Consider the following 12,204-nt stretch of genomic DNA (forward strand, 5'->3'; position numbering starts at 1 on the left):
GCCCCTGGGGAGATCGTGGGGTCCCCACACACGAGCTTCTCTCACCGGGACACCGTCACGAGCCTCACGCATCTGTGATACCGACGTCTGGAACTCGCCGATGAAGTCGTGGCCCCCATCGTTGTCATAGTCGTAGCACATGACCTGGTGGGTCCAGCATGGTTATCCCTGACCTGCCCCAGGAGGTGCTCTCCAGCCCCTTTCAGCTCCCAGAGAAAACCCCAGTTCTTCTGTCGGGGCAGTTCCTCCCCCCAGCACCTGCCCAGCTGGTTCTGGAAGCTCCTGAACTGCCTCCTGTAGGAAACTTCCTGTGACTCCGACTCCCAGGCAGTGGAGAAAGTGTGCCCGCCCAGGGACAGCAGCCCTGCGTGTGGCCCATGGCCCGCAGCCCGCTCTAGACTGCTGACGGGCACAGAAACTGCCACTGTATAGCTCTCTAACTGCTGCTGTGAGACTTGTAGGAGGAAGGCAGGAATGATAGCACCCATGCTGCTGGGGTATAAACAGAGACCCTGAGGAGAAAGCACATGGCCAGAGGCACAGCCCCAGGACTAGAAGCCATGTTTCTTGGAAGCCCGTTCAGGGGTCTGCCTGACCTAGTTGTCCCTTACCTGCTCATAGACCCAGCTCCACGGACTGAGGACCTCTAGAGACTTGTGACCCCTGCCCCGCCATGTGACTCCATTTGTAGCATTTGATGGTTTCTGAAGTGTTTCTGCCTCAGTTCTCCAGGAAGGGCCGTTTAGAGGAGCTCAAATGGCTGGGGAGCCTGCCCAGGTCCCCAGAGTGACAGACAGACAGGAAACAGGACCCAGCTCCTCCCTCCCCACCAAGACGAGGTTCTTTCCATCTTAGTAAGGAAGAGCTTTGACCAGGTACTGCATGGGAGGCTGGAGTGGGCAGAGGGGAAGGGGTTCCCCTCACCTGGATGGGCTTCTCCAAGTCCCCATCACACAGGGACACCAGCGGCACAGTGAATGGTTTCCACACAGGGTCCAGTGTGTACTTGATCACCTGCAGAATAGCAAGTACCAGCCAGTGAGGACAGATGTGACAAGAAGGAGACACCCAGAGCCACACTTCTGAGGATGGGAGTGAGTGAGCATCCTCGTGGGCCTTCAGATGCCATTGCGTGGCTGAGACTGCACAGCCTTACTGTAAGCTGTCAGCAGACCATGAAACCCCCGGCCCCATGCACCTACCTCAGTCCTGTGAACCAGCATCCACTTGCCATCGTCCCCTGGCTTATAAAACTCCAGAAATGGGTCCGACTTCCCAAAGAGGTCCTGGGGAGCAGAAGAATATGGGTGAGGGGGAATAACCATGCCAAACTCAGGGAGACTGAGGTGTGCCTTCAACCCAGAGTCAAGGTGGAAGCTGCAGACACAGCCCACCTGGCCCTCTCTCCTGAGCCTCTGCAAGTCTCAGCAAGAGGCTGGGAGCTCTGAGGTCCCTCAGACCACAGTCCCCTAGAGAAACACTCGACATGAGCTGGCCAGAGCTGTGCTGAGCCTCAGAGTTCACAGGTGGTGGAGCTCCAGCATCTATGATAGGGCAGGACTCCGAGAGGGTGCCTGCTCCCAGAACAGGCCAGGCCCTCATAGGGTATCACACTAATTTTAGCGAGAGTCTTAAAAACTAAAACCAAAGCTGGGCATGGTGGCGCACGCTTGTAATCCCAGCATTTGGCAGGCTGAGACAGGAGGATCGAAGGTTTGTGGCCAGCCTCGGCTACTTAGTGAGGCCCTTTGCAACTCAGTGAGACCCTGTTTCAAAATAAAGAATAAAAAAAATCAGGCTGGGGGTGTAGCTCGGAGGTAGAATGCACCCAGGTTCCATCTCTGGTACCACAAAATAAATAAATAAATAAATAAATAAATAAATAAATAAATAAATACAAACAAAAAGCTAATACCATCCTGCCTGTTACTGGAGGTATGTGATGGCCTTTACAAGTTCATTTAGCCAGGCAGCTAAATGAATGCCTGTAATGCTAGTACTTGGGAGGCTGAGACAGGAGGATTGCAGGTTCAAGATCAGCCTCAGCAACTTAGTGAGACCCTATTTCAAAATAAAAAAGGGGTGAGGGTATAGCTCAGAGTAGAATGCCCTAGTTTAATCCCTAGTAACTCCCATACAATTTTATTTCAGTTTAAAAAACATGGCACTCTAAAGAGATTATATGCCAGCAAGGGTGAAAAAGATCAGCAAGTAAGACAGCAGTGCCAGGGAACAGTGAGGTGGGAGAGGGGAGCACTGGAGGGCCACTGCACTTCCAGGGCGATCCCCAAGAGGGAGTGCCCTGCAGGAGCAGGCCCCCACAGGCAGGGGCCCTGAGAACAGCCAGAGGAAGTGGAGAAAGAGCAAGAGCAAAGGTCCTGGACAGGAGCGGGCCAGGGCAGGCTGGGTTTGATCCCCAGCCCAGCCAAACAAAAAATGTGGGGAGAGCAAGGAAGCGGGTTCGGTGGAAGCAGAATGAAGAAGGGAGAGAGGAAACGTGAGCTCAGGGGTCAGGACATTGGGGCACGTCAGGCAGGGCCTGCGGTATGCTGTAAGAGCCCTGGAAGTTACACTGAGTGAGATGGTGTACCAAGCACAAGTGGGTTTCCAGCTGGGTGCTAAATGCTCAGTGGTAAGCTCGCTCCCTCAGTATGAAGGAGTCCTAATCTGGAGCCGCCTAGGGAGCCCTGTGCTAGGCCCATCCCCTGAGGGCAATAAAGGTGGTTGGCAGAGAGGGCTGTGGCATGGACACCATTTGCTGGGAGCCCCGTCTGTCCACCTTACCTTCTTGTCCAGCTTCCTGCCCGCCAGACTTAGCGTGATGACCCGGTTGTCTGACAGCTCCTGGGCGGCGATCTGTAAGGTCAGGGGACCATGAGGAGAGGTGCTGCTCCTTCTAGCCCGCCTCCTTCTGTGCACGGTGGGCAGAGGGGCCCCAGATCCAGCTCCCCAGGGCTCAGAGGGGAAGGAGGCCTCGGAGGGCTGGTGCCCAGTGATCTTGGACAAGGCTCTTGTCCAAACCTTACTTTTCATCATTTAGAAAATAAGATAACGACCCATCAGGATATGAAGAGTGACAGTGACTCCACGTGGCCCAGGAGAGGGCACGTGGGATGGCAGAGCAGATGCAGCAGGCACCAGGCATGGGGATATCTATAGCCGTGGGGAGCAGTTCTGGGCCAGGAGCAGCATGACAGGCCTCCTCATGTCCCCTCTGCAGCCCAAGAGACCTCAGAACACTAAGGTATCAGCAACCACAGCAACGTCACCATGCAACTGGAGAAACTGAGGCATGGGGGAGTGAGGGGGCCCACCCAAGTTCGTTCTGCTGTCTCATCAGCTCACACATCACCTGTCCTCCACGCCTTCCCCTTGGCCGTGGTCCTCAGACCCCTGCCTTCCCACCATGCTAGAGGGTCTGGCCCTTGCTAGTCCCAGCCCTGGGCTGCTTTCCTGGCCCCTTGCTGGTTCCTTGACCCTGTGCACAAGCCCAGCCAGTGTCGGACCAGCTGGGGGACCTTGAATCTGCCAAGTGCCCCCTCCAGGCCTCTCTCCCATTCACAGCAATGCTGGTGGTCCAGATCCTCCAGTACTTGGAGGATAGCCTCACCTGAGGCAAGCCATCAGGCCTCAGCAGTGCAGCCAGGCTGGCGGTTGCCCTTCCTCCTTCCCTGTCCTGGGACCCCCTCAACAATATAAAGCATGGCCCATCATTGCCCCCATTTCCCGAAGAGGGGAGTGAGATCTGCAGAACCACTAGAAACGCTAGGGGGTTGGAGACGGTGGAGACTAGGCTGGGGGTCCCTCTGGGGTGGCTTCCAGGTACAGGTTGGCTGGGGTGTGAAAGCCGTTAGATGGAAGATCCTGAACACCAAGAAGTGGGGGCTGGGCAGGGCGTTCCGGGTGGTAGAACAGTGTTCGGGATATGCTGTGAATCCAGCCTGCCTTGAGCCCAGGACACTTGAGTGAAGGGGTAAAGAACAACTGTGGCAGGGAGGAAAAGCTGGGACCGATGTGTCCCTCGCGGCTCTGAGTGACAGGAGGTGTGCAGCGGCGGGGGAACGGCCCCAGGAGCGCGCCAAGCTGCACCTCTCTGCTTCAGGGGTGGCCGCATCGCACAACTCTGAGATAATCTCACTAGCTGAACTGCCCTGGGGACCTTCCTCTCTGGGTCTCATTTCCTTCATCTGTTAAATGGGGTTACCCTGCCTTCTGGGACCCTGAGAGGACGCAGAGTCCATCCACAGGAAGAGCCTGCGCCTAGCTGGAATCATAACGCACGCGGGGGAACCATCGCGGATCGCAGGAATCATTGCGCATCACTGAAGCTCTGTGCATCGCAGCCGCAAGCAGAGCATCATGCACGAGGCGCTTCGGAAAGACCCCCAAGGGCAGGCGGGCAGGGGCCAGTGCCAGTGTCAGAGCAGTGCTGGGAGGCTCTGGAGGCCTCCAGGGGGAAAGAGTGGAAAGCCCCTGCCTTGGGAGCCGCAATCTTTGGGGCTTCCTGACAGCCCCCCGCCCCAGCTTGGCGCCCCCCCCCCATGCATCATTTGTGGAGCCTGGAGCCCGTTGCTAAGAGACCTGTTGCTAAGTTGTAAGTTGGGCCTTTTTACTCCAAACAAAGCTGGTGATTATCTGCCAGAGGAGCGGCCCATTGATGGGGGAGGGCAGCAGGCAGGCGGAGGTGGAGGGGGATGTGGAAAGCAGGAGGGGGCTGGTACCGTAATCAAGCCCTTCCCTGCAGGCTTGTCATTCATCAGCAGCAGAGGCCGAGTGATCTTCTTGCTGGAGACGATCTGGGGTGGGAGACACAGAGAAAGGAGCTCAGCAAGTGTATGTGTGTGTGTGTGGGGTGGGGGAGGCTGGAAGGATGGATCCTCAGCGGGCACCACTTCACGCTGCCTCCTGCCAGGGCTGGCTAAACCTTCACCTGCTGGCCCTGGCCATGGAGACAGACAGCCACCGTGACTAGCCAATCTGGACAGCCCAGGAGACCAAGACCCAGAGAGGTTGAGACACTAGTCGGGGTCCCGCAGTTGGAGTGGTGTCCTGGAAGTCTGGCTCCCACATGGGGCTCATGTTCTGAAGATAACTACAAGGAGGTTAGCCCCCCACAGCCTTCCCCATAAGCACGGGCAGACCCCGCCCTGCTCAGTGCAGGCCTGTTGGGAGGTCAAGCTCCCATTCTTTGTATGTATTTTCATCGTTTTCAATAGGTGACATAGGTGTAGAAGATTCAACAATCAAAACAATATGGAAAGAGGAAGGCGTGGAAGTCCCCTCCCACCTGTGCCCTGCATCCCAGCCCTGCCTGGGCCTCTGCTGGTATTTTTCCTGTCTCCCAGGCAGGCTGTTCACTGTCCACCCCACACCCGCACTGCGCCCTGCGGTCTGCATCACCAGGCTCCCCTGGTCCCTGGATTCAGAGATTCAGCCAGTAAGGTGTGTGTGTTGGGGGGGGGGGAGGCACCAACAGGAGCTGGGAGTGCAAGAGGGCTGGCGCCAGTTCTGTGGTCTGCTTCCCCCACCATACTTCTGGCCAGGCCCCGGCACTGCTGTTTTGTGCCATGTGAGAGGTGGTCAGGCCCCCACTGGTGCCAACCTTGGACTGCTTTCCTGGTCCCCTGCCCCTGTCCACAAGTTACTGGCTCCCCGGTTACTCTCTGGTTCCCTGGTTACTCTCTGAGGGTGTGGACACATGGCAGAGACCCTGACTGCTACACCCTGCTTCCTACACAAAAGGGACATGGCCTCTGCTGTCCAGCTTTGCTTTCTTAAAGAATATTATCTCCTGCAAGACCCAGGGCACTTCAGTCTCTGCTAGGACCTCTCAAAACATTTTCTCTTTTCTTCTCTCCATCATCCTTGTTCATATGTGTAATTTGGGGAAACTGAGGCCCAGGAAGAGGTGGGGGCCGGCCCAGGAACCAGAAGGATTGAGTGGGACAGGTGTTGGGACTCCTGGCCCTGCCCCTCCCAGCCTCCAGCAGCTTTCCCAGAGAGGGAAAGCAAGTGCCCAAGGTCCCGCACAAGGTGCATCAGTCACAGGTGGGACAGCCACTGTGAGTCTCTGTTGCTGGCAGCATGCTCCCCCCAAGGCAGTCAAGGCCACAGATGATGACCACTAGCCGTCAAATGCCTGGGCTGCAGGGCCCCTCCAGGGTGGAGGCAGTGGCTGCACTGTGCTTGACCACCCCTTCACCCTGGCCCCCACCCACCTGCCTCATCCACCCCCAGCCCTGGTGCCTGCTGATTCCTGAGGCCACCTGCATTCGCATCTGAGGACCCAGCCAGGAAACGGGGCCAGGTGGAGGGAGCAACCTCCCCAGGGGCTGCCCAGTGATGTCTGGGGACTGCCCTGCTCCCACCCACCAGGAGGGGCCCGGCTCACTGTGCCCAGGCTGCAGGAGAACTGGCCCAGGAAGTCGTGCTCATCCAGCTGTGTGCTGGGCTTGTCCTGGTCGAACAGGGCAAACTTGAGCTTCTGCACCTCCTCAAAGTGGTAGTCCAGGACGAATTTCTTGGAAAACGCAGGGTTGAGGTTGTTGACCGCCGTTTCCGTCCTGTCATACTGGTAGAGGGGCAGGGGAATGGGAGGCAGAGTCAAGGTGGCCAGGTTGAGCCCTCGCAGGCTGCCAGAAGTCATTCCGCTAGCTCTTGAGCAGCAGCTCAGGCTAGGTGCTCAGTTACTGGTGAGGCCGAAGCAATCGCTACCCCAGCTCACAGATGGTGACTTGGATGCACAGAGCCGCTAAGTGACTTACCAAGACTGAACAGTTAGGTGAGGCGGGTTCAAAGCCAGGTCTGACTCTATTATTCATATTCTTAGCTCTTGAACCCTGGTTCCATTCCCAGGTACCAAAGTAAGATCTTGGGCACTGTCCCTGCCTGGGTAAGTGACAGAGGACGAGTCCCTCTACCCATCTGGGCCTCAGATTTCACTTCTCTAAAAGAAAGAAATTTAACGATCTACAGTTTTCATGATTTTCATCTTTGGGAAAACCCTTTTCTTTTTCTATTTTTTTCTTTTCTTTTTTCTTTATTCTTTTTTTTTTTTTTTTTTTTTTTTTTTTGGTGGTACTGGAGTTTCTGGAAGCCCTTCTACCTCCGAGCTACACTCCCAGACCTATTTTTTTAATATTTTATTTGGAAACAGGATCTCGTAAGCTGGCTTTGAACCTGTGTGATCCTCCTGTCTCCTCCTCCCAAGCACAGGGATTACAAGCATACGCCACCACGCCCAGTGGGAAAACCTTTTTCAAACCACATTTTATAAGTCAGCTAAGACAGGAAACAAAAAGAAGGAAGGAGGTCCTTCGATGGAGGGTAGGATCAGAGGAGCCACACCCCCAGAAGGCAGATGTTTGGATCTTGTGTGAAATCCTGAACCGTGCACAGAAGTGGCGTGGGACAGGAACCCTGCCTCCCTGCCTCTGGGGCCCCAAACCACAGAGTCTGGGTGACAGTCTATTTTGGGGCCTGGGCTATGTGGATTGTTCCTCCCACCCGGTCCATTTCTAAGCGCCTGAGCAGCTGGGACCCAAGAGGTCTCGGCCTTGAGCTATTTTTAGCCAGGGTGGCTGGCTTGGGTGGGAAGAGATCACTGGGGACTAAGGAAGCACCATGAATAGGGGGAGGCCACTCCACATGGGGATCCTGGAGGCCTAGTGCCCCAGACACACCCGCCACAGGCTTGGGTTCCCCAGAGTCCAGGCTGACCTCGCGTCCCATCTTCCACTTCCAGCTATAACACTAACAAACTGGGTGACACAGAGAAGTGGCCATTCGCTCTGGGCCTGGTTCCCCTCTGTGAAGTAGGCCAAAATCCCAGCACCAATTCTTTTTTTTTTTTTTTTTTTCAACACAAGAAAAAGCCAACATCTTTTTTTTGGAAAGTCTTTGTAGACCACAGTATGTTCATTCAGTCACCCACTGTGGCCCAGTTAAATATGTGTTTAAAAAGTAAAGCCAGGTATGGTGGCACACGCCTGTACTTCTAGTACTTGGGAGGCTGAGACAGGAGGATCACAGGTTCAGAGCCAGTCTTGGCTACTTAGCAAGGCTCTCGGCAACTTAGCAAGACCCTGTTTCAAAATAAAAAAAATAAAAAGGGTTGGGGTGTATAGTTCATCGGTAGAATGCCCTTGAGTTCAACCCTAATATTCTCCCAAAATAAAAATAAAAAGCAAATACGTAGTTTGGAAATTATACTTGTATATAAAACTAGCTGGAAGGTTGGGTACCACACTCTTAATAGTAGATCTCCCTGAGAGGTGTGCTCCTAACCATTTTGACTGTCTTCTTTAAGTTTATCTTAATTTTCCTTTTTTAAAGTTTCTTTGCCTTTTCTTTCTCTTACCCACCTTTCTTTCTTCTTTTCATAGTACTAGAGATTGAACCCAGGGGCATCCTACCTCCAAGCTACACCCCCAGCCCTATTTTATTTTTTATTAGGAAGCAACTAAGTTGTTGAAAACCTTGCTAAGTTGCTGAGGCTGGCTTTGAAGCTGCAATCCTCCTGTCTCAGCCTCCAAGTACTGAGATTACAGGCATTTGCCACCATGCTGGGTTTCCAGTTTCGTTTTGGACTAGGAAACACAGCACATTTGAAAAGCTAAAGGTGCAAGCAGTTCTGATTTTTTAATATCCTTCCTTAAACTGTATCCCTCCCCAAAGCTCAGAGCCTTTCCACTCAGAAACCCTTGGTTAGGACACCACTGATGTCCCCAGCTCTGGGGCCTCAATGGCAGGCAGGGTGAAATAAAATTCCCATTTCATGGATGTTAAGACAGGCTCAGTAGAGGACAGTTACTTGCTTAAGGCCAAAGCAAGAAATTGCAGGGCCTGGAACCAGCTCTAGGTCCAGAGTCTGAGCTTCCTGTTTCTCTGTTTACTTCTGTGTGTCCCATTAGATATAAAGGTCAGGAAGGTTATTTAAAAGTGGAAGGGAGCCAGGCATGGTGGTGCACGCTGGCAATCCCAGTACTTAAGAGGCTGAGACAGAAGGATTGCAGGTTTGTGGCCAGCTTCAGCTACTTAGTGAGGCCCTTTGCAATTTAGTGAGACCCTGTTTCAAAAAGTAAAGAATAAAAAATAGGCCTGGAGGTATAGCTCAGAGGTAGAATGCCCCTGGGTTCAATCCTCAATTTTGGGGAAAAAAAAAAAAGTGGGAGTATTTTTGTAAAACTATACAAGTTGTAACTATATAACAATTTAAGGCATTATAAAATAATAAATATTAAAATTTTAAACTAAAAATACATAACTTAGATCCCAATATATTTTATTTTTATTTATTTATTTTTTGTGGTACTGAGAATTAAACCTAGGGGTATTTAACCTCGGAGCTACATCCCCAGCCCAATTTTATTTCTTATTTGTTACAGAGGGCCTAAGTTGCCAGGGCTAGCTTCAAACCTGAAATCCTTCTGTCTCAGTCTACCAAGTATTGGGATTACAAGTGTGGGCCACCATACCTGACTATTAATTATTTTAATATTTTAAACATAAAAATAAAATTTAATTTTAATAGTAAGTTTTCTTTCTTTTTTTTTTTTCAGTACTGGGGATGGAACTGAGGGGCATTCTACCTCCAAGCTACACACCCAGCCCTATTTTTTATTCTTTATTTTGAAACAGAGTCTCACTGAGTTGTGGAGGGCCTCACTAAGTAGCTGAGGCTGTCCATGAACGCGATCCTCCTATCTCAGCCTCCCAAAATCTAGGATTACCAGTGTGTGCCACCACATTGGGTTTAATAGTAATAGTTTTTAAAGTACTCCTCCTCTGCCTACCCCTTCCACAGTCCACCTACTTTCAAGGGCCTGAGAGCCCCAGCGTTCCCTGGTACAGTGAGAGGCCCCCAGCCCAGAGCCCCTTACCCACCACAAATGAACATGGAGGGGGGCCTCACCTCCATCCACCTGCCGTTGTTTTCTGTGAAAAGGACACAGAAGGGGTCAGACTTGGAGGTGACATCCCGGTCCAGCAGGTTCTGGCCGCTCACCGACAGCTCCACCTTGCACACGCAATACTGGGAGCCCATAGGGGCCGCCCCCGCTGCTGGGGGTCCACCGCCTGGTATGTAGGCCATGGGGGCTGGCGGTGGCGGCAGCAGCAGCTCTTCGCAGTCTAGGGGGAAAGGAGCAAGGGTCAGGTGGGGACAGACACTGCTGTGCCCCCCCACCCACACACACTGTGCAGAGCCATTGCCATCAGACCCTCAGGAAGTGGGTGGAGAATTGGGGGGGCAGCAAGCAAAGAAATGTGTGAGAAAGGACTGTCTGGAGCCTGGTGTGGTGGCCCATCCCATCCTGTAATCCCAGGGAGGCTGGGACAGGAGGGTTGCAAGTCTGAAGCCATTTGCAACTTAGCAAGACCCTATTCCAAAATAAAATCAAAAGGGCTGGAGTGCTGCTCAGATGTAGAATGTCCCTGGATTAAATCCCCAGTACCAAAAAGGGAAAAGAGTTTCTGGGAGGTATATTTGGTTTCCTTCAGAGTTTTTCTGTTTTGGTCAGTCTTTACCCATGAGATAGCCACAGGTTCCTATGTGTTGGCATGTCAGACCACCCCCAATCCCAGTGAGGGAAAACAGGGCTTCCCTTGAGCAGCCAGCATGTTGGCATCTTAGTGCCACAGTGGTGGGCACCACTGCTCAGGTTTCTCATGTTGCTTCAGCCACTAGCAAGCCTACCGAGGTACCTTCACCCAATTTGACCTGGTTCACTGCGTCCTGTTCATGCTGTATCTGCAGCCCAGGCTGGAGCACAGGAAGCAGTCGGCGTCCATTTGTTGAATGAAAGGACAAGTGTGCAAGTGAACAGTGGACAAAGCACTGCATCACTCGGATCCTGGCTGAGCTGACCTTTATCTTCCATGCAAAGCTGACCCTTCTCTCATTTGTGACTTCCCCAGATCTTGCATCTGAGCACCGATGCTCACACACGGTGATTGGTCCCAATTTCCTTTTGAGGACCAGGCACTCCCTTGGAGCATCTCCGGGGTGGAGGCAAGCTCTAAGCCTCACCTGTCACAGGCCTGGCAGACAAGCCTGCAGGTTGCTATCTGCCCATGCGACATCAAGGCACAGTCCTTTGAGACCCCTGTGTTAAGATCTTATTCCTACTGGTGCACCTGCATTTAACACGGGCCTTTTATCCAGGTGGACAAGCCTGGTACCCAGACATCTACCCGACAAGGGCCAGCTTCCAATTCCTTGACTAATATTTTGTCCCCTTATTGTTGAGCACCTAACTGACTCTGTACCCTAGAGGAGGGACGTGACCCAAGGGGGCTTCCTCTGGGAGCACAGATCCCTGTCCCTGAGCTTGGGAGCACTGATAACATGTCACCTGCACAGCGTCTTGCATCCTTCTTCAGTGTCCAGGGGCAAGCAGTAACACTGCCCCATTTTCTAAGGGAGAAAACCAAGGTGCATTCATTTCCTCTGGAGGGCTTACTGAGCATCTACTAGGTCCCAAGAACCGCATCAGTAGTGGGATCCTTCAGGAAAAAACTCTCCCATCCCAGCCCCCACAGAGCCCTCACATTCCTGCCTGGCTAGAACAAGGGTACGAGGAGCAGCCAGGTCCTGCGGGCTGCTGTAGGCCCTGGTGGGGAACTGGGTTTCCACCTGAGAGCTACGGGAAGTCTCAGAGGCAGAGAGGTGACATGATCTGATTGGCTACTTAAAAGCTTACTCCAGCCTGGGGGGAGAGCTGGCTGTCAAGCTGAGGAGAGGCAGCTGTTGTTATCCCACAGGACCATGTCACAGTCCCCATGCTGGATCCCCTCCTCCCCCTCTGACCCCAGCCACAGTCCACTCTGAGTGCCAGCCTCTTGCTGGGCAGCTCCAGGCCCGGGTCTGTGGGAGGCCAGGCCCTCTCTTTCCTTCAGATGCAGAGCCCTGGGGCATGCCTGGCACTGGGGAGGGGGGATCTAGACAGTGATGAAGCCAGTCCTCAGCCCCCTCCCTCCCTCCCACCGTCTGTCCCCAGAACCTCATTATAATCACACGAGCCCAGAGCATCAGGATAGCACTGCAATTTGCCTGCAGGATTTATTCTTGTCGTGTAAAAAATCAGTTTCTACTGGAGGGGCTGGCGAGCCGTGCTCACGTTCGCCATGAGCAGCTGGGACCGCCGGGAGGGAGAGCAACCCCAACCCTGGAGGGAGAGGGGGACGTCCAAAACGGACACAAAC

General features: G+C 53.4%; 1 protein-coding gene across 1 annotated transcript in view; it reads right to left on the reverse strand.

The window, feature by feature from the left end:
• The window catches only part of CPNE2 (copine 2), a gene marked incomplete at its 3' end in the record, with an annotated part of 29,715 nt that extends 19,589 nt beyond the window's left edge, over nt 1–10,126 (reverse strand). Inside the window, exons 1-7 of the mRNA XM_080702185.1 lie at nt 9,914–10,126; nt 6,392–6,571; nt 4,722–4,796; nt 2,785–2,856; nt 1,203–1,286; nt 925–1,014; nt 46–144 (exon numbers count right to left, since the gene is read on the reverse strand). Coding sequence (XP_080558311.1) covers nt 46–144; nt 925–1,014; nt 1,203–1,286; nt 2,785–2,856; nt 4,722–4,796; nt 6,392–6,571; nt 9,914–10,093 — 780 coding nt within the window. The 5' untranslated portion in view covers nt 10,094–10,126. The remainder of the gene's footprint in view (nt 1–45; nt 145–924; nt 1,015–1,202; nt 1,287–2,784; nt 2,857–4,721; nt 4,797–6,391; nt 6,572–9,913) is intronic.
• Nucleotides 10,127–12,204: the final 2,078 nt, after the last annotated feature.

Source organism: Muscardinus avellanarius (genome assembly GCF_963383645.1).
Source record: "Muscardinus avellanarius genome assembly, chromosome: 10".
Taxonomy (NCBI): domain Eukaryota; kingdom Metazoa; phylum Chordata; class Mammalia; order Rodentia; family Gliridae; genus Muscardinus; species Muscardinus avellanarius.